Consider the following 17,605-nt stretch of genomic DNA (forward strand, 5'->3'; position numbering starts at 1 on the left):
GCGTAGTCGACCTCGAACTATGATTGCGCACTAGGTAAACAGTCAAAATCGAGAATTTACCGTATCTGAAATCATCCGGCGATAAGCAAAGGCACGAGTAATGGCAGGTCAATCTGTAGGTGTGTCAAGGAACAGACACAGTCTCATATCCGTTACATAAAGAACTCACCAAAATTTGAGATGTTGACATTGCGACAATGTAAGAATACAAATTGCGCTAAATGCGTGTCGCGATGAATTTTGATGTTTTTCCACTACCAGCATATTCTGCGTTTGAAATAATGCCTGCCTGGACCATCATCTCGCCACGCGAGAGAGACTATGGTCATCCCTTGCGCCCCAAGATATTCAGGATCATGAAAACTATCTACCACATGCTACACCCGTCCCATGAGCCCTCCATGATTAATGAAGCAAAACATATCGCAACCCTTGGATATGCAGTCTCACAAGAAAAGCCAGGACCGCCCATCCTATCAAGTGTCGTCATCCATTTCCGTCTCTCCACAGAGTCTGTCACGCGCTTTGCTATCCTACTCCATGACATGCAGATCGAAGACAAGGTGCACGATGTGCGCATCCCCATTCCCGACGAACTTAAGTCTGACATGATGGATGTCTATGATTTCGTTTCTGCGAGGTCGCAGAAAGTGGTCATCTCTTCTCATGACTCGGACAATTGGGCGGAGTGTAAGCTTGCACGTAAGGTATCGAAGCAGCTGCAAGTGCAGGTAAGGGCCAATCAGTACCCATTCATTGTCATGAAGCCAATTGACTGCGGTAGAAATACCACGAACGCCTTCTACAACAGGAGGGTGATGGTGCCGTAGACATCATCGGTCTACGATCAGACTCTTCGCGTTGTTCCATATGTGATTCCAATCTTATCCACTGCAACAACTGTCAGGTTGCATCGTGCGAGTCGCATGACTGCCGTGGATCTTCTGATCCCCCTTTCGCGCAGTGCGTCAGACACCAAATGCAGGTACTATGTTTTCCATGCCTCCAGGCGCAGGGGTGCGACCTAGAAAAGTGTCCTGGGTGCAATTCTTGGTGCTGCGCGAGGGATATCTCCTCGTGCACCGGTCATCCAGTCAGTATCCCGCACATGCGTCGCGTACCCGGCGACAAGCTCATGTCTTTTGGCCTACTCGACGCATACTCCGAATCTGCACGCGCTCATCCTCCCAAGCGCGGTTCCTGCATGGAATGCAAGCTACCCGGCTGGCGGAGCTGCCAAAACAAGCTATGTTGGTCCCAATCAATCTGTCAAGAGTGCACAAGTGGTGGTATCACGTGTCCGTGCGGGGAGGTATGGGCATGCGACCTCTGCACTGAGCACGATCCTAGCGTCTTCATCCGCTGTCCCCGCTGTGACCGACCGTTCTGCTACAATTGCTCCTACATTGACGAATGCTGCCGGTGCCAGAGCTCGGAGCTCTGCCATGACTGCGCCGAAGAGGCTTCCGAAACGGACACTAGGAAGCTGAAGGTTTTGCCTGCTAAACTTGTTGTGTCGTGCGGGAGTTGCGAATTGAAGGTGTGCGATCGCTGTGAGTCGCATATGGTGTTTTCGTGCGCGGTGTGCTCGAGTCGACTTTGCACGCCGTGTGTGGACGCTACTGTATGCTCATGTAGTCGTGTGCTGTGTGATGGGTGTGTTGCGGATCATGGGTGTAGCGTGTGCTCCCAGAGGCATAGGGACGATGATGATGAATCTGAGGGTCTTTAACGTATACCCTATCCAACGCTTTGGCTTCGTATGTATTGACATGGCAGTGGATTCGCTCCTATATGTATATAGAGTGCGCAGCTCACTATCAAGTGAAAGCCTGTTGATGTTTTCTGATGGGTAATTGGGTTATCTAATGACCCGCTTTCTGCAACTTGGAGCTCTTCGGAATTCTGGGAGTGACTGAGTCTACGTGTTCGGGAAGTTGACTATATCTGCACTAGCTGGTAGCATGATGTTATCATGCAGTTATCGTGCTTAAGGCAGTTCGATAATGGTATTATGCAGCAGGCTGTAAGCTAACTCAAGGAAAGTGTTAAATATGTGACTGGGTTAGTTGTAGATCTCAGAATATGGTGAGTCGTGTGAGTCGTGCTCTTTCATATTTGCGACGATTCATTGTCGTGCATAAATCAATGTCTCAAGCTTGAGTTGGTCTGTGACTATCCCGGTACAAAATTAAAAGCCCCTGCGAAGTAGTACATTTGCTTTACGGAGAGCTTCTCTGAATTAGGCTTGTTAATCCTTGCATGTCGTGAGCTTTCCTGGGTACAAATCGACATGGGAAGGGAAGGGGATACCTAGTACTGCAACTTCAGCTCAACATATATCAAACGTCCAGTGACACTTACGAAGTAATCCCTGATGCCCATTTGATTCGTGGTTCTTGTCCGATAGGTTTCTGGATGGTGAAGGTGGCTAATATGCATGCAATTGCAGCCCAAAGCGACGCATCCGCAACGTGACTGCCAGGACTTCAGGATGTAATGATTAGAGCGGCTCGGATATGATTTGTGGTTACGATGCATTACCAGCGCCTGCGACCAAAGCCAAATATCCATGGGAGTGTATCATCGTTCAATGTGCCGTCAGGATTCAAAAAGCGATCGGGAAGGAAGGATTCTGGGTCAGGATACTTCTTCGGATTGTGGGCCATGGCCCTGGAGACAGCGTTCAGGACAAAAGGGATGACAGAAGTTGAACTGCACCACAAACCAGACATTAGGTGTGATTACCGCTCCTGGCGGATGTCAAGATTGTATGAAATAAACATAATAGCAGAGCTACGACTCCACACCTTTTGGAATGAAGTAACCTCTGTAGAAGTCGTCTTCCGTATTCGAATGAGGGATGGCTAAGATATGCTTCAGCAACCTCTGACATTCTAAATGTAGCCCTACTCACCCATTGGTGTAACAGGATGCCATCTTTTCACTTCCCTTATCAGTGCCCCGACGTACGGGAGGGTCGGGAGGTCATCGAAGTTAGGGAGACGATCAAATCCGACAACCTGATCAATTTCTGCTTGGGCACGTTCTTGGACTTCCGGGTTGTTAACCATCGCCAGCATGAATATGAACAGAGAAGAGACAGTCTGAGATATCCTGATTTGTCATTGCACGAGCGCTTGATAGACACCAGACCTACGGTCTCGACAGACCCTGTTTTTCAGAAAATGGGATCAGGCAAATGACAATATGGAGTCACCAGCACCCACCAGCGTAAGCAGTGGCAGCTGAGGCTTTGATCTCCATCACCATCTCCGGATTGTCCGCGTCTTCTAACACATGATACCTTCTCAGCGCGTCAGAAACCATGGATGTCTGCGCAGATCCATTTGCCTGTTTAGTGCAGTCAGCAAGCCTCTTCGCATACTCCGAAAGTTCAGCTTGCCATGTTGTGGCGGACGTGGTTATATGGGGTGTTTAACATATCCTTAACATACTGCTTCGATAGAAGTGCGTCTTTCAGACCCAGGCCAGGTACCCACGAAGGCAACTTCTTCACTACGGGCACGAATATTATATTGTTTGGCTGGATTGCAATAATCAAGGTACTTACAAAGCGGAAATGCACCGAACACAGCAGCCTTTTCGGGTGTTGCGACCCTTAAGATCAAGTCCGATGCACGCTTCACCGCATTGTGGACGACATCATCGTGCGATGTAATGTTGTAGTCGTATACAACTGACATTACGACTGATGCGGCAAACCTGTCAAGTAGTGGAATTTCATTCGGATAAAAGATAAATAACTACTAACACTTCGAAGTGACCAGCATAATGTGAAGGATCATGAAGAATGAACTTGAGCATTTCATATGCTTTCTGTAATTGCCTCGGGCGGTAGGTTAAAGCTACTTCAGATCGAAAGACTTGATGGTAAAGGCGCCTATGAATTCTGAATCTCGCACCGTATCTTGCTAACGATGTCGCCCATTCCCAACCGAAGCTGTGGGAAGGACAGTTTGCGAGTGGCATATATATTGACTGAAAAGTACGCACAGGTCGGTCGTAGCTATGTATGGTCGGTCAGAGTAGACCCGAGATCGTTTTTCAAGCAATTCATTTGCAACTTCCTCGGAATTTAAAACTATGATCTCCATGTTTAAGGCGCGGGTGTATATGATATCACCTGTGGTCTCTGTCAGAAAACTGATGCAAAAAGAAAGAAACGAGAACACATACCATAGGTCTCCTGCATCTCGGTGTATGAAATCCAAGGTGCATCAACTTTGATATCAAATAAATTCCCGAGAAAGGGAATTGGAGTAGGACCGGGAGGTAGGTTCTTTCTGTTGGTTCGTCTGGCGATTGCAAGCAGAGCCAGAAAACCAATTGCCAGTGCAACACTGTCCTCCATGGAGGGGGCCATGTCAGCGAACTCGAACACGCTGCACGACGAGACATTGAGTGCTTATTATTGTCCACAGGCAGCAATCTGTGACCTGTCACAGTACCTGAGCTGTGTGCAAAAAAGATAACAATCATTGCCCCAGTATGTGTGAAAAAAATAACATGCATGTGTGCCAACTTTCACTCACATGCAGCCTGTACATGTCATGCTAAATTCTAACCAGCGCTAGGTTGTAAACTGTCACTAGTAGCCGCAAGACTTACTTCATGCAGACACTTGTGATCTCATGCCAAGCTTAAGTGATGGCTTCCAAGATGCCATGGTCGTTAGCTGTGCTCCTGCACAGTGCACATTGTGTACACGTCGCGGATGTTTTCAGCGGATTGGTGTGTGTATCCAAACGTTTTAAAATGGATGTTTTGGCAGCTACAGCCCAGCTAATGGGCCATCAAAAAAAGACAAAAAGACGCTGTCAGGATCGCTTCTGAAGCCGGCTCCCGAGTTGACAGCAACAAAGGTCAACAAATGGATTCGACCTCTCCGTATGATTGAAGTTTTCTTGCCATAAAAGTGTAGCCATATCGTAGATCTGAAAGATTCGGGCTGCGACTTGCGAGCAACGTTTTGGGCATTGGGAAGCGGAAAAAAAATATACGCCGAAGGGGAGTCGAACCCCTGCCGCTTGCTTGGAAGGCAAGCATGATAACCGCTTCACCATCGGCGTTGATGTCTCAGTGTTTGGAGCTAACAACCATATCGCTCATAAGTAAGGTCAAGGGCCAATCCTTGTCGCTCGTTCACTTCCTAATCAATCATCGACTTCACTATCATGTCCGGGTTGACTTACTGCGGTTAGTGCCTCAGATACAGATCTATTGACACATGGACACCGACTAATAATTTCAACGCAGCGACGGCACACGTGCAGAGGACGTTCGAACAGCTTATGAATGGGCTTCCAACGCAGTTGAAGGATAAGGTAATGCAATATAACATTCGGTAGACGCTTAGGATTGATTAACACGGATAGCCCCAAGTCATTCTTCTTGCAGGAGGAAATACAACCTTCCGAAATGACACAGATCGCGAGCTACCGTTTCGCCAAGAGTCCAATTTCTACTACCTCACAGGATGCTCCGTGCCTGGATCATTCCTTCTTGCTCTGTATCAGCCTGAACAGACGGATCCTTCCACAAGGCTGAGCGTCAAGCTATCCATCCCGGCAATAGAGGTTGCAGACCTTATGTGGAGTGTACCTCCACCCACAATCGAGGAAGCGAAGCAGCTGTTTGACGTAGCCGACATTGCGTATAGCTCAGAGCTACAAAGTGCCATTGATTCACTCCTCGAGTCACATCCCGAAGCTGTCTTCCATACCTTGCCGCGCAACTCGCCCTTATTCCCCGTTTTACCCGAGGAGTACACTGGCGAACTATCGTTGCATCAGAGACCCATACCGCAACGGATGCATACTTGCTCTCCTCCCTCCACAGAACACGATTGATCAAGGATGAGAACGAGATATCAATGCTCCGACGCGCCAACGATATCAGTTCCAGGGCGCATGAGACCGTCATGCGTGTTTTGGGCAATGCAGTACAGGGTAAGATTCTTCAGGGAAATGGCGCAGGCATCGATCGTCCTCTTCTTCCCGGAGAGTGGCTGATTGAGAAAGAGGCGGAGGCAGAGGCGATATTCGTTGCGTCATGCCGGCGTGAAGGGTACGAACGCACTAGTAAGCACTGAAGCCCGACAACTCACCAATGACACCAGGGCTGTCCATCAGGCCTACCTCCCTATTGTTGCTGCCTCAAAGAGAGCTGCTACGTTACATTACTGCTGCAACGACCGGGACTTCACCTGGGGACCTGTAAAGCCACACGATCACTTGAATCACGGTGCATTGGCACACGGTCCTGCACCCGAAAGGCAGTTAGAGCCTCAGGTACTCCTTATTGACGCAGGATGCGAATGGGATTGCTACTCTGCGGACAGTGAGTCGCAGCGATTAAATGCCAGGCAGATTTGAGCTTCTATCATAAAGTCACACGGACGATGCCAGTTGGAAATGGCGGAAAGTTTACTGAGAAAAGTAAGCAAATATACTCTCTTGTACTGGAGATGCAGCAGGTAGGCACACTATACATCCTTTATACCATCATGTAACAACTTTCGCATAGAAATCGATAGCGACTCTCAGACCTGGCGTCCACTGGGACACCATCCACCTGCTCTGCCATCAGATCCTTGTGGAAGGGTTCCTCAGCCTCGGACTCTTCAAAGGCTCGAAAGACGAGATTCTGCGCTCTGGAATTAGCTCGGCCTTTTTCCCTCACGGAGTCGGGCATTCGCTCGGGATGGACGTGCACGATGTCCCGAGTGCAAGTAAACCAGTAGACAACACGACCATTCCACAAGACAACGTCGGGCACCCCAAATTTTACACGTACTTGCGGCTCCGGTTGCCCCTCGCAGAGGGCATGGTTGTGGTAAGTCTGAACCTTGCGTAGATTATTCACCTGCTTACTTCGATAGACTGTTGAGCCGGGGATCTACTTCCATGAACATCTACTCAAAGCTGTAGAGGAGTCTGAATACGTGAACCACGACTTGTTGAAGGAGTACCGCGAAATGGGCGGGGTGCGCATCGAAGATGACGTGTTGATCACTTCGGATGGGTGCGAGAATCTCACTAAGGTTAGGAGTGATGTGGAATGGCTGGAGTTGGTGTGCTCTGGGGAGATTTGAATGTAGAAAGGTATTTGTAAGGCATTTACCGTGGGTATTGGTTCCAAAGACAATCATTCTGAAATTCCATGCAGTTAATTTCATTGGATCACTGAATTTCATTGGGTGATTCTGATTCAGTACCAGACTCCAATGAGCAATCGCGGACTATAAATGGACTCCTAACTGAAATCATCGACGGTGGTTGCAATTTCCAGGCTGCTCACCAGTATGTACTGTTCCTCCCTTGCTTTCGGATTCACATTTCTCGACTCCAAGAACACTCGATATGATACTGATATCGAGGTCGGCACCCCACTCCAACATTCTCAGTAAGAGAATACATTTTTGTCATACACTCGGGATTCACTCAGGGTTCACAGCTCTGAGTCGTGCTTCTTCGATCCACCTATAAGGTAAGACAAGATGACTTTGAGTCGCTGATACAGTATGGTGTTGGCTCCATGGACGGGTCCGTCTCCCAAGATGTCCTCCGCAGAAGTGACTCTCTATCCGTAGCCAGGACTTCGCAGATGCCACGAACAATCTGCCAGTGGTCTCACCGTTGCCTTCGGTAAGTGTTTACATCCCAATCATGATGAACGCACGGAGTAGGTATCGTCATACGGGATTCTCAGCCCACAACACACATCTCCGTCACTCGGGCTAGTTCCGTAAGTTCACATTTACGGTTCGCATATTCCAGACCATTTATCCGCCGACGCTCAAGTTCTACTAGATTGTGCCTGCATTCTCGCCGTGAAGTTCTCACAGGTGCAACCATTCTACCAACCCATTAGTGGAACGTTCCGAGTCCTGCCTCACAACACGATTTCAGGGTATAAAAACAAGCCGTCTTCAATATCCGACCCTTACCTCAGAAAGATTCTCATTGGCAAATCTCGTATATCTCATAACCTCACAAAAATAATGCGTTTCTCCTTCCTCGTCGTTATTGCGGCTTTGACAGCATTTATGTCTGTCAGTGCATCTGACAGTGCATGCAAATCAGTAGGCGCCGTGTGCAAAAAGAACAGTGACTGCTGCAACAAAAAGTGTAATAATAAGAATGTGAGTAGTAGTTTGGTTTGGATCCTGGATTCATTACTGACAGTAACCCCTTGCGCCTTGTAATACTAATATTGATAGCCTTTCAGCGGTAAAACGTTCTGCAATACAAACTAGGTCGACAGCCTGAGTGGAACATCGGAACAGTGAGTCATATTTCTGCTCCAGCATTGGTGCTGTGGTTGATGGCGCAATGCATAGTTCGTTGCTGACTTGGTTAATAAAAACCATTGGATAGAGGCAAATCTCAAACCCTTGACTAGGAAACATGATGTATGAGTTATTTTGGTCTTGATTGAACGTTGAAAGCCTCGTGACACAGTCATGATGATACATGTCAGCTGAAAGAATTATGATTTGGTCAGAGCAACTATCAAGTACTCATTCACCTCGACAAATGCAGTCGTTCAAAAGTTGGATAACTTCCTGCGTCGGTCTCGTTTAACCGCGGTGATGCATGATGAATTATCTTGCGACTCTTGAATCTGCATATGACGATTCCTGGTTCCCTTCGGATTATAACAGTGACAGCATACAGAACGGACTTCGACGATTCATATCGAACATCGTATTTCGGATCCAATCGGCTTTCTTATCACTTTGCGCAATGATGCATTACAGGAGATTATAAGTAGGTGGTGCCACCTCAACGTTTCAACATTTGCCAGCGCGCCGCGTCAATTTCACTTTGCTCGCGCTGTTTATATGTACTCCCTTGCTTCACCTCGAAGTTATTCGAGAACCTCCCTGTCAGATCCTGCATTACCTCGTGGCACAACCAATGCGTTTCTCCTCCCTCGCCGTCGTTGCGACTTTGGCAGCATCTATGTCTGTTAATGCCACACCAGCTGTTCTTAGCAGAACTTGTCTTCCTTTGGGCTCTGATTGCTCCAAGAATTCTGACTGCTGCGATCAAGTCTGTGCAACTATTGTGAGTATCTTTGCCTGCAAGATTTCGACCCCCTTCGACCATATAATGTAATAGGCCAGCTATAGGTTTTGCGGGTAAGACCTAAGATACCGACAAGCTGACATGACACGAGGGCGAGTCATGTTTCTGCTTTCGTGTTGGCGCTGCGGTTCACAGCGCAATTCTTAGTTGCTCGCGGAATTGATTGATGTGGTTGCGCTTGGACATACCCCACTGGAGCAATGGGGGTTCTTGAGTGTGATAGAAGAACATCGCATTCAATATGATATTGACTTCAAATTTTGACATCAGTAAATGAAGTACTGCGCACTCTTCGGCCCTGGCGGTTGCAACATTGAGGGCTCGAACATCAAGGCTTCATGCGTCAGATGTTAGCTGACGGGATTGCAGTTGTATCAGGGCTTGGTTGCTAGATGTGCCAACGCTTTGAAGCTGCTGAGATGATGGTAGTGGGAATAATGATCCAACTCTTCCTTCTATCGAGGTCTGACTACGGGAGACTAACAGGAGATCGACCTTGTTGAGCTCTGACGAATCGGGAGGAACGGAAGACGAACCGAAGAGGAAGTTAGCGATGTCAGAGTGAGACATAACGAGCGCAACCAAGTTGAACGACGAGGCGACGCAGTGACGTCGGCCGAGGCTCGTCATTATTGGACCATTTATTTCTATGATATTTCTATGACATCCGTTATTTAGCGTATCCATACTAACTACGTATAAAGCTACGAGTCTTGCATTCGGGCATCTCAGTTTCTAACAGATACTGAGATTATACATTCTCTATCAGCTCTTACTCCGCTCCCGCTCGACTGTGATCACCACAGACCTCGTACGATGGCTACCTAAGATAATATTCGATTCACTGTTTTTGTCTTCGATATGATTTTTTTCGTCTCTAACTTGTTAGTTATTATGCTTTCTTAAACGATACACGACGGCTCTCTCGGTTTACGAACTTCTACCAATCAGTGACGCGCTGGTTGTATTCTTTGCCTCGCATAAATTTGTGTTCTGCTAGCCACTCATATGTAATGTAAGTACTCGCTCGTCTTTATTTTGCGGTCAAATTAATACAGTAGGGAAAGGGGGTCAGATGAATTGTCTCAAATTGTAAAATCCCCCACCTCTTGATCAGCTTCAACCATGCGGCGTCATCCTGACATTGCAAGTTTACATACAACATCTCTGCCACTGATAAATCCCGCGAAAACTGGACATCCGATCGCATATACTTTCTTGGCATGATATGAGCCAATGTACACATGCTCTATCAATTCAGAACACACGAGTCTTCCACCCGTCCCTCAGAGTATAAGCTTCCGTGATAGTCTGAGAGTCAATCGCAGACTGAAACCCAACCCTGAGGAAGACCTCATTCGTGGTGAATCGGCCTTGCGCATACAAGCACGCACAGTTCTCAACCGCAGTGCCCAGCATCTCGCCTTTTTTCCAACCACTGCGCTGGGAGTATACAATCTCCTGCACCTGACTAGCCGCAGTGATATAATAAACGCGTATCTGTCATATTGAAAAACATGAGCATGAATTTATGAGCACGGAACAGCTGACCACGAAAGTTCGTACCTCTTGCAAGTTCTTCCATGCCACGGCTGCGATGGGCGTGTTGATACGGGCAGGGGGCACGATGGTAGTGGTGAGTTTGAGCAAGGTATAGGCCCTGCTCCTTGGGTCGTTCAATGACATTTGGTAGATCTGGTAGTCTTTGTTCTGAAAGTAGATGCGAAATTTCCCGTCCTCATTCTGCACTCCTGCCATAGTAGTACCGACGAAGTTAGTGGGCAGAAGGTCGGATTCAACAGTTGACTCGGACGTGGGTGCCGACTCGGACATGGTTGCTGGCTCGGACATGTTTTCTGCGACCCGTTGAAATCAATACGATTGACCATGGATATGCTGCTAACTGTGACTCACTTTGCTAGAAGGTCGTTGATGCGTGGTGCGATGACTATTAAGCAGGCAATGAGTCTTGTTTTAAACCTCTAGGAAGACGCTGTCTGGAGAATAGTGCGGATATGGATGGTTCCTTGCTCGGAAGAATATGAAATAAGAAGTCTCCGCAGTGTCTGGGCGCAATATCCAAACAATCCGGGGCCCCAGATCATGGTGCGCCCTCGGAAATAAATGTCACTTCACGCGCACCCAGGCCTGCGTTTAATCTAGGAACCGTGACCACATAGTCAGATGATAGTAAGTTAATTCGCTCACAGAGCAGAGCGTGACACCCTGGGCCAGAAGTGCTGAACCTCGAATCCCGTTTCGATGGTAAAGCGGATGATGTTCATTCAGCAGACCGAGACTGATCCTGCAGTTATTCCAATCGTTAGATAGGGGCGACGGCTACGTCGTGAACCACACGGACATGTACAACTGCGCAGATCACATGCCGCGGCGATTCGCGAATTAAGAAGGAACGAAAAGACTAGGGTGAGGCTGGACCTATACTCGTTCTCCAAGGCGCTTATGTCGCTCTCGGTCCTACTAAATACTTCAATATTTCGCTGCGAGAAAAAGGGGGCTCAGATTTTTTTGGAGTCATGTGTCGGGGAGATGATAATTCCATCGTCCTGTGACAAAACGCTGAAGTGAATATTTCGACCAACATATTGCGATAGTAAGAGATGGCCTGCTCCCCTCCGTCTTACTCGTTTGTAGGTCCCTTCCGCCTCAAAATAGCTCCCTCTCCTCCACAGTCGCGTCCACATCGTCCTTACCGCCTCCCTGCAACCACTTGTTGCCTCCCAACAGTCGCACTCGGAGCCATCGAAAATTGAAGAGCGCTCAGGCAGTCACGGTAGAACAGTAATGCTCGTGCCATATGACCGTGGCTTTCCCCGGGTGCGATCTTGTACATCCATCAAAGACACACCCTTAAATCGCTCGTGGTACTCTTATGGAGAATTAATGGTCGAGAGTTGTTACAAGGACAAGTTGTTGGCCAGGCCAAGCCAAGGTCCGACGAATCGATTTGAGATGATTATCTAAGGTTACCATTTCAGTAAGCAAGTGTGATGTCGAGATGATGTGCAAAGTACTTGTGCGTTCGACTTTGAAGGTAAAATAATGCCAGCACCAGCTCGCGCCGATGCCTCCAAAGTCGCGAAAAATCAGGTCGAGGCATCTCCTCTATGGTATCAAAATATACCCAAGCTGCCTGGGTCATCTACCGCTCTCCCGCCCGTCACGTCTGCTAAACTGTCCTCCCTGATGGAGCGCGGCGCATCTCTCCATGCGACGGCCGTTGAGACATACCAGTCCAAGTCATCATCAACAGTCACATCATCCAGCTCAGATTATGCATTCTTGCAGAAAATATTACACTCAGGCACGCTGTCAGACAGGCTCAGTGCTCTTACGCTCCTCGTGCAAAGCAGCCCACTACACAACACAAAAGCATTGGAAACTCTGAAGGCGATGGCCGAGCGGGGGAAAGGCAAAGGAGGCCGGGAAGAAAGTCTGAAGGCTTTGCGATGTATACTCGATTGGTGGGTTGGAGGCGGCGCGCCGAACCGGAAGTTGAAGTGCGTATGGACATACTGATTTTTTGGATGAAATTTTGATGGTTGTGTTGCTCAGGTATCTACGTGATCAGCCTCTATCACACCAGAGTGTCAAGGATGATCATATTCTCATTTGGTACTTCGAGGATTGGCTGAAGAAGTATTTTTTCTCCATCCTCCAAATATTAGAGGTGGGATTATAAGTCTGTTCGGGCGCAGGAGCTCAACCATTTTTCAGGTCCTTTCAATGGACCCATTGGCATATGTGCGCACACAAGCACTATCCTTAACGTACACGCTCCTTCGCGAAAAACCTGAACAGGAGCACAATCTACTTAGGCTGCTTGTCAACAAACTAGTGAGCAAAAACAATTGAAGTCGTTCACCAATTCGCTAATCCTGGTCACTAGGGCGATTCAGAAAAATCTATATGTTCTCGCGCTTCATATCATCTCCTTCAACTCCTACAAGCTCATCCGTCTATGAAAGGTGTCGTCGTACGCGAGATGACGTCCCTCATCCTTCGACCGAGCATTAACACACCCGCCACTGCCCCAACTACCAATACGCACATCCGCTTCACCGATGAGACGACCACTTCCAAGCCGAAACCAAAACCTAAACCTAAACTGAAGCCCGATGGAGCTACAAAGAAAACGAGCAACGACCATGCACGCTACTATGCGACGATAACGCTTAACCAGATTGTGTTCGTTCCGGGGGACAAAGATGTCGCTGTACAGGTCATCGATGTATATTTTCAGATGTTCAAGGATTTATTAGGGGAGAGTCGATCTTTTGACAAAAAAGAGAATGCCGAAGATCAGGACGGAGAACCTGTAGGGAAGAAGAAAAAGCGGAAGACAAGCAAAGAAGTCGTTGGCGATGGTGGTTTTGCGGAAGTTGAAGATGCGTCTTCAAAATCGATTTCCGCCATATTGACAGGTGTGAATCGTGCGTTGCCCTACGCAAAACTGGGGCCATCGGATGTCAGGTAGGTTTCTCAAGCATTGTGAATTCTGACCTGACGTTCTCTCAACAAGCTTGAACAAGCACATAGACACGCTATTCCTTATCACGCATACCTCAACCTTTAACACCTCTTTGCAAGCCCTACTACTCATTCAGCAGATATCATTATCGCTTTCCCAGTCATCCGAGTCGTCATCGTCTGCACTCTCGAAGAGCATTGTGGATCGCTACTACCGAACATTATACCAGTCTTTACACGATGGTCGCCTTGCCTCGTCCTCAAAACAGACTATGTACTTGAACCTACTCTTCAAGTCTCTCAAGGTCGATAACAACTCCGATCGCGTGAAGAGCTTCGTCCGCCGGTTCGTACAAGTACTTGCCAGTGGTAGCGCTGGCGGGACAGAGTTCATTGTAGGAGGATTATATCTCCTAGGAGAAGTAAGGCGCTCCTACTTACCGTTTTAATCATCTAACTGACGTGATTCTCAGTTGTTTAGTACGGTTCCAGGCTTGCGAGACCTATCTAAGGGATCCCGTTCCACTTCTGAAGAGCAATACGACCCACGAAAGCGAGACCCGCAGTTCGCTCACCCATCAGCTTCTCCCTTGTTCGAATTGGTAATCTCCTGCTTAGTTGCTTTCGCAAATTCTGATCTCTCTATCAGATCCCCCTCATACACCACTATCATCCGGCTATCTCCTTGCATGCACAACAACTCCTCTCCGGTCAACCTATCACATCAAGCCCAGATCTATCCTTAAATACACTTTCTCATTTCCTCGATCGATTCGTCTACAAAAATCCCAAAAAACCAAAACCAAAAGGCTCCAGCGCCATGCAGCCATCAGCCAGCACGAACGACGGGATTGGCGTGAAGTTATTAAAAGGCGAATCTTCTGGGGGTGCTTTACCGAATGACGAGAAATTCTTGCATAGGCGGTTACAGGATATACCTGTTGACGAGGTGACGATTACTTATTCCGTGATTTAGACCGTACTAACGGCGGCAGGTCTTCTTCCATAAATACTTTTCGAGGAAACGCGAAACAGATAAGAGCAAAACCGCCAATACCGGCAAAGGGGATAGTGAGGCAGAGGAATCGGATGATGCTTCTGAACTAGATGCTTCAGCAAGCGAGGCAGAGGAAGCACAGGACACAGACGTAGATGATGCCGAACGCGATGATGATGTCGAGGAAGACAGTGACGCTGAAGAGGCAAATATATGGAAGGTACTCGTTTTTCGTTATCACCTTTGCATCCCTCCACTTATCTTGCAAACAGGCGATGAAAGCAAGCATGCCTGACATGGCAGGGAATGAAGACCTCATGGCGGATAGCGACAGCGTTGCTTCAGGCCTTGATGATTCCGATGGGGAGATTGACGTTGATGAGGAGATTGACGTCGATGATGAAGATGGAGATGGTTCCGGCGATGATTTCTCCATGGTCGAGGCTTCTGACAACGAGGATCTCATCAGCTTAGATGAGGTTCCTCAGGGTCTCATTGAGTATGACGCTGATGAAGATGGCGGCGACGGCGAAGAACAATGGAACGGCTTCGGTGATACGAAGAAACGGAAACAGGAGAACGATTCCAAACGTGAAAAACGGAAAAAACTGAGAAGCTTGCCAACATTTGCAAGTTACGAAGACTATGCAAAGATGATCGAAGACGGTCCCGAGGACGACATATAACATTAGTGGGATATGTATCTTACATTATCAAGCAATGCGTTTTATTTCCCGGTCCTATTTACGTGCTGACCGCCGCAGCGCCCATCTCTCTTGAAGCAGTTCTCGGACTTCAAGCTCGCCGCAATTTTGTCCAACTGTTGTTCGCTCGATGCATCAGCCTTGCCAGCAATAAGAGATCCAGTGCAGAGGAACAATTTTTATTGAACCGTCGTTTCTTGATTCTGACAATGGGGAGCCCCAAACAGTGTTAAAAAAAACAATCAATCATGTTTAATTTTTTTCTGCACCGTCCGCAGACTCCAGAGTCACTCACCAAGACACCTACTTTCCCTCGAGAAGCACGCCATCGCCAAATTTTCTGCAAACGTCGACAACGAGGGACCTGGAATATTATGACTTGTACCAACAGACGACTCCGAGCAGATATTTATACGAACTGCTTCTGGAATCTGCGTTCTACAGTGCGAAGCAGAGCTCCTATGCTTGATTATATTAGGTCTTGACCATCTGCACGCGTGAAGTGACATGTAGAAGCTCAGCAACTAGCGACAAGGTTTCTACAAAATTTCACGAGTAGCGATGGAATGAAAGTGAAGGAGATATCACACCTGCTCGCTTTGACTTCATGCAGCAGGCTGTCGAGTTCCCGAGTCAACCTTCTCCATGATTCTCTCCTACTTCTCCCAGTTTATGCTCTACTTGGAAGAGTTTGTGTACATTCAGTAGCATATTGGAGCTGCTGTTCACTGGGTGTGCCAGAAGGCAGTACAAGTTCGTTCATAGACTAGTCCACTCTGGGCGCTGCAAGAACCGGCATTTCATGATGAGAGGTAAGTTTTAGACCACACGCTAATGAGGCTTGAATCAAGGAGGGTGGAAGAAGGTTGACAACGCAACGCGCAAGACATTTTTTCTGTCGGGCAAACTTTGACTTAATGCTGAAGACAGGTGAACAATCAAGAGAGCAACCAATGCCAACCGAACGGACTGAGGCGTATTACAGAAGGAACGACTATCTCCATTCTATTGGGTCTGACTACGGGAGACTTGGAGCGAGGCAGGCCATAATTATGTAAACGAGACAGACAGGAAAGAGCGACTGTATGCCTTGTCAATTTACGAGTAATAGATGGTGACTAAAACAAACAGTTGCTTTGATCCAACCGCAATCCTTTAAATTCAGTTGACATGGATCATTATGTCTGTGCCACGAGGTTCAATCAAGCTCATACATCATATTTCCTAGTCAATATCATACATATCGAGTGTTTCCTCTATCCAAGAGCTTCTATTGCCCAAGCAGCAGTAAACTCCAGGAGCGACCATATTAACCAAGTCAACAACGAACTAGTACGTCTTGTGCCCATCAACCTCAGCACCGATACGAAACCAGCTAGCAACATGACTCACTGTCCCGATGTGCCACTGAGGCTATCAGCCTATCAGACTAATAATTGCAGAGAACGCCATCAGCCTATTAGAATTCCAAGGGGTGAGTAATGAGTCCAGAATGCAAAGCAAACTACTCACGCCCACAGCTGCCAAATTACAATGCTTACTGCAGCAATCACTGTTTTTCTTGCAATGCTTGCCTAGTGGCTTGCACTGTGTGGCACTGACAGACATAGCTGCTGTCAAAGCAGCAATAACGGCGAGGAAGGAGAAACGCATTATTTTTGCGAGGTTATGAGATTGTACGAGATTTGCCAATGTGAATCTTTCTGAGGTAAGGGTCAGATATTGAAGACAGCCTGTTTTTATACCCTGAAATCGTGTTGTGAGGCAGGACTCGGAACGTTCCACTAATGGGTTGGCAGAATGGTTGGGCCTGGGGGAACTTCACGGCGAGAATGCAGGCACAATCTAGTAGAACTTGAGCGTCGGCGGATACATGATCCAGAATGTAAACGCGAACTTACGAAAACAGCCTGAGTGACGGAGATGCGTGTTGTGGGCAGATCATTGCGCAAAGTGATAAGAAAGCCGATTGGATACGATGTTCGAATGAATCGTCGAAGTCCGTGCTGTATGCTGTCACTGTTATAATCCGAAGGGAATCAAGAATCGTCATATGCAGATTCAGAATACATAATGAATGAAAGGTTTGTGTACGAGTTGAAAGAGAGTGGTATGATGAAGAGACGCGTCGTAGATGGACGCGACACGTATTACATCTCACGTGCTTGCGCATGTTTTTTGGTCTCGCTTGATTAGTCACTGGGCATTTCCCCTAATACGAAGGAACGACTATCTTCCTTCGATTGGTCTGGCTAGGGGAGACTAGGCATTTCCCTTCCACGGGCATTTCTCGTCAA

At 47.7% G+C, this 17,605-nt stretch overlaps 6 protein-coding genes and 1 non-coding gene across 7 annotated transcripts; 3 read left to right on the forward strand and 4 right to left on the reverse strand.

Moving 5' to 3' along the window:
- Nucleotides 1-185: 185 nt before the first annotated feature.
- EDB91DRAFT_1163201 (uncharacterized protein) lies at nucleotides 186-1,887 on the forward strand. Its single transcript, XM_041319890.1, has 2 exons — nucleotides 186-731; nucleotides 785-1,887. The coding sequence occupies exons 1-2, from the start codon at nucleotides 222-224 to the stop codon at nucleotides 1,730-1,732; spliced, it is 1,458 nt and encodes a 485-aa protein (XP_041171953.1). The 5' UTR covers nucleotides 186-221; the 3' UTR covers nucleotides 1,733-1,887.
- A 258-nt stretch (nucleotides 1,888-2,145) lies between these two features.
- On the reverse strand, nucleotides 2,146-4,611 carry EDB91DRAFT_1163204 (cytochrome P450). The gene is made up of 13 exons (XM_041319891.1): nucleotides 4,201-4,611; nucleotides 4,018-4,147; nucleotides 3,776-3,964; nucleotides 3,575-3,726; nucleotides 3,407-3,519; nucleotides 3,231-3,354; nucleotides 3,161-3,174; nucleotides 2,918-3,107; nucleotides 2,811-2,867; nucleotides 2,729-2,753; nucleotides 2,545-2,673; nucleotides 2,365-2,487; nucleotides 2,146-2,313 (listed from the first exon to the last, which is right to left on the reverse strand). The coding sequence occupies exons 1-13, from the start codon at nucleotides 4,385-4,387 to the stop codon at nucleotides 2,223-2,225; spliced, it is 1,524 nt and encodes a 507-aa protein (XP_041171954.1). The 5' UTR covers nucleotides 4,388-4,611; the 3' UTR covers nucleotides 2,146-2,222.
- A 410-nt stretch (nucleotides 4,612-5,021) lies between these two features.
- On the reverse strand, nucleotides 5,022-5,093 carry EDB91DRAFT_t105. Its single transcript has one exon. It is a non-coding gene; the product is annotated as a tRNA-Gly (tRNA).
- Nucleotides 5,094-5,110: 17 nt separating this feature from the next.
- EDB91DRAFT_1163208 (Creatinase/aminopeptidase) lies at nucleotides 5,111-7,212 on the forward strand. Its single transcript, XM_041319892.1, has 8 exons — nucleotides 5,111-5,220; nucleotides 5,281-5,348; nucleotides 5,400-5,774; nucleotides 5,819-6,090; nucleotides 6,143-6,363; nucleotides 6,414-6,499; nucleotides 6,550-6,858; nucleotides 6,905-7,212. The coding sequence occupies exons 1-8, from the start codon at nucleotides 5,199-5,201 to the stop codon at nucleotides 7,115-7,117; spliced, it is 1,566 nt and encodes a 521-aa protein (XP_041171955.1). The 5' UTR covers nucleotides 5,111-5,198; the 3' UTR covers nucleotides 7,118-7,212.
- A 3,161-nt stretch (nucleotides 7,213-10,373) lies between these two features.
- Nucleotides 10,374-10,949, reverse strand: EDB91DRAFT_1060953 (uncharacterized protein; the record flags this gene model as incomplete). The annotated part of the gene is made up of 2 exons (XM_041314391.1): nucleotides 10,374-10,616; nucleotides 10,683-10,949. 2 exons carry the CDS (start codon nucleotides 10,947-10,949, stop codon nucleotides 10,374-10,376), a joined length of 510 nt encoding a protein of 169 aa, XP_041171956.1.
- A 1,204-nt stretch (nucleotides 10,950-12,153) lies between these two features.
- On the forward strand, nucleotides 12,154-15,379 carry EDB91DRAFT_886867 (ribosome biogenesis protein). The gene is made up of 9 exons (XM_041328722.1): nucleotides 12,154-12,637; nucleotides 12,693-12,807; nucleotides 12,855-12,974; nucleotides 13,027-13,610; nucleotides 13,660-14,029; nucleotides 14,081-14,209; nucleotides 14,257-14,556; nucleotides 14,603-14,824; nucleotides 14,877-15,379. The coding sequence occupies exons 1-9, from the start codon at nucleotides 12,180-12,182 to the stop codon at nucleotides 15,288-15,290; spliced, it is 2,712 nt and encodes a 903-aa protein (XP_041171957.1). The 5' UTR covers nucleotides 12,154-12,179; the 3' UTR covers nucleotides 15,291-15,379.
- Nucleotides 15,380-16,453: 1,074 nt separating this feature from the next.
- On the reverse strand, nucleotides 16,454-17,539 carry EDB91DRAFT_1163223 (uncharacterized protein). Its single transcript, XM_041319893.1, is given in 4 exon segments — nucleotides 16,454-16,646; nucleotides 16,663-16,683; nucleotides 16,821-17,007; nucleotides 17,210-17,539. 3 exon segments carry the CDS (start codon nucleotides 17,479-17,481, stop codon nucleotides 16,663-16,665), a joined length of 480 nt encoding a protein of 159 aa, XP_041171958.1. The 5' UTR covers nucleotides 17,482-17,539; the 3' UTR covers nucleotides 16,454-16,646.
- Nucleotides 17,540-17,605: the final 66 nt, after the last annotated feature.

Source organism: Suillus paluster, assembly GCF_016628075.1.
Source record: "Suillus paluster strain FC165 chromosome Unknown EDB91scaffold_91, whole genome shotgun sequence".
Lineage (NCBI taxonomy): Eukaryota > Fungi > Basidiomycota > Agaricomycetes > Boletales > Suillaceae > Suillus > Suillus paluster.

Bases quoted from the DNA above. Each gene is read 5' to 3' on its own strand.
- EDB91DRAFT_1163223 (XM_041319893.1), bottom strand. From the start codon at position 17,481: ATGCGCAAGCACGTGAGATGTAATACGTGTCGCGTCCATCTACGACGC. The intron at 17,008-17,209 runs GTAAGTTCGCGT...TACCTCAGAAAG, and splicing joins CCGTCACTCAGGCTGTTTTC to ATTCACATTGGCAAATCTCG. The intron at 16,684-16,820 runs GTGAGTAGTTTG...TCATGTTGCTAG, and splicing joins GTAATTTGGCAGCTGTGGGC to CTGGTTTCGTATCGGTGCTG.
- EDB91DRAFT_886867 (XM_041328722.1), top strand. From the start codon at position 12,180: ATGCCAGCACCAGCTCGCGCCGATGCCTCCAAAGTCGCGAAAAATCAG. The intron at 12,638-12,692 runs GTGCGTATGGAC...TGTGTTGCTCAG, and splicing joins GCGCCGAACCGGAAGTTGAA to GTATCTACGTGATCAGCCTC. The intron at 12,975-13,026 runs GTGAGCAAAAAC...CCTGGTCACTAG, and splicing joins GGCTGCTTGTCAACAAACTA to GGCGATTCAGAAAAATCTAT.
- EDB91DRAFT_1163208 (XM_041319892.1), top strand. From the start codon at position 5,199: ATGTCCGGGTTGACTTACTGCG. The intron at 5,775-5,818 runs GTTTTACCCGAG...GTTGCATCAGAG, and splicing joins GCAACTCGCCCTTATTCCCC to ACCCATACCGCAACGGATGC. The intron at 6,859-6,904 runs GTAAGTCTGAAC...TTACTTCGATAG, and splicing joins TCGCAGAGGGCATGGTTGTG to ACTGTTGAGCCGGGGATCTA.
- EDB91DRAFT_1163201 (XM_041319890.1), top strand. From the start codon at position 222: ATGCGTGTCGCGATGAATTTTGATGTTTTTCCACTACCAGCATATTCT. The intron at 732-784 runs GTAAGGGCCAAT...TGACTGCGGTAG, and splicing joins CGAAGCAGCTGCAAGTGCAG to AAATACCACGAACGCCTTCT.
- EDB91DRAFT_1163204 (XM_041319891.1), bottom strand. From the start codon at position 4,387: ATGGCCCCCTCCATGGAGGACAGTGTTGCACTGGCAATTGGTTTTCTG. The intron at 3,965-4,017 runs GTGCGTACTTTT...TCCTTCCCACAG, and splicing joins TACATAGCTACGACCGACCT to CTTCGGTTGGGAATGGGCGA. The intron at 3,355-3,406 runs GCAAGCTGAACT...TGCACTAAACAG, and splicing joins ACCACGTCCGCCACAACATG to GCAAATGGATCTGCGCAGAC.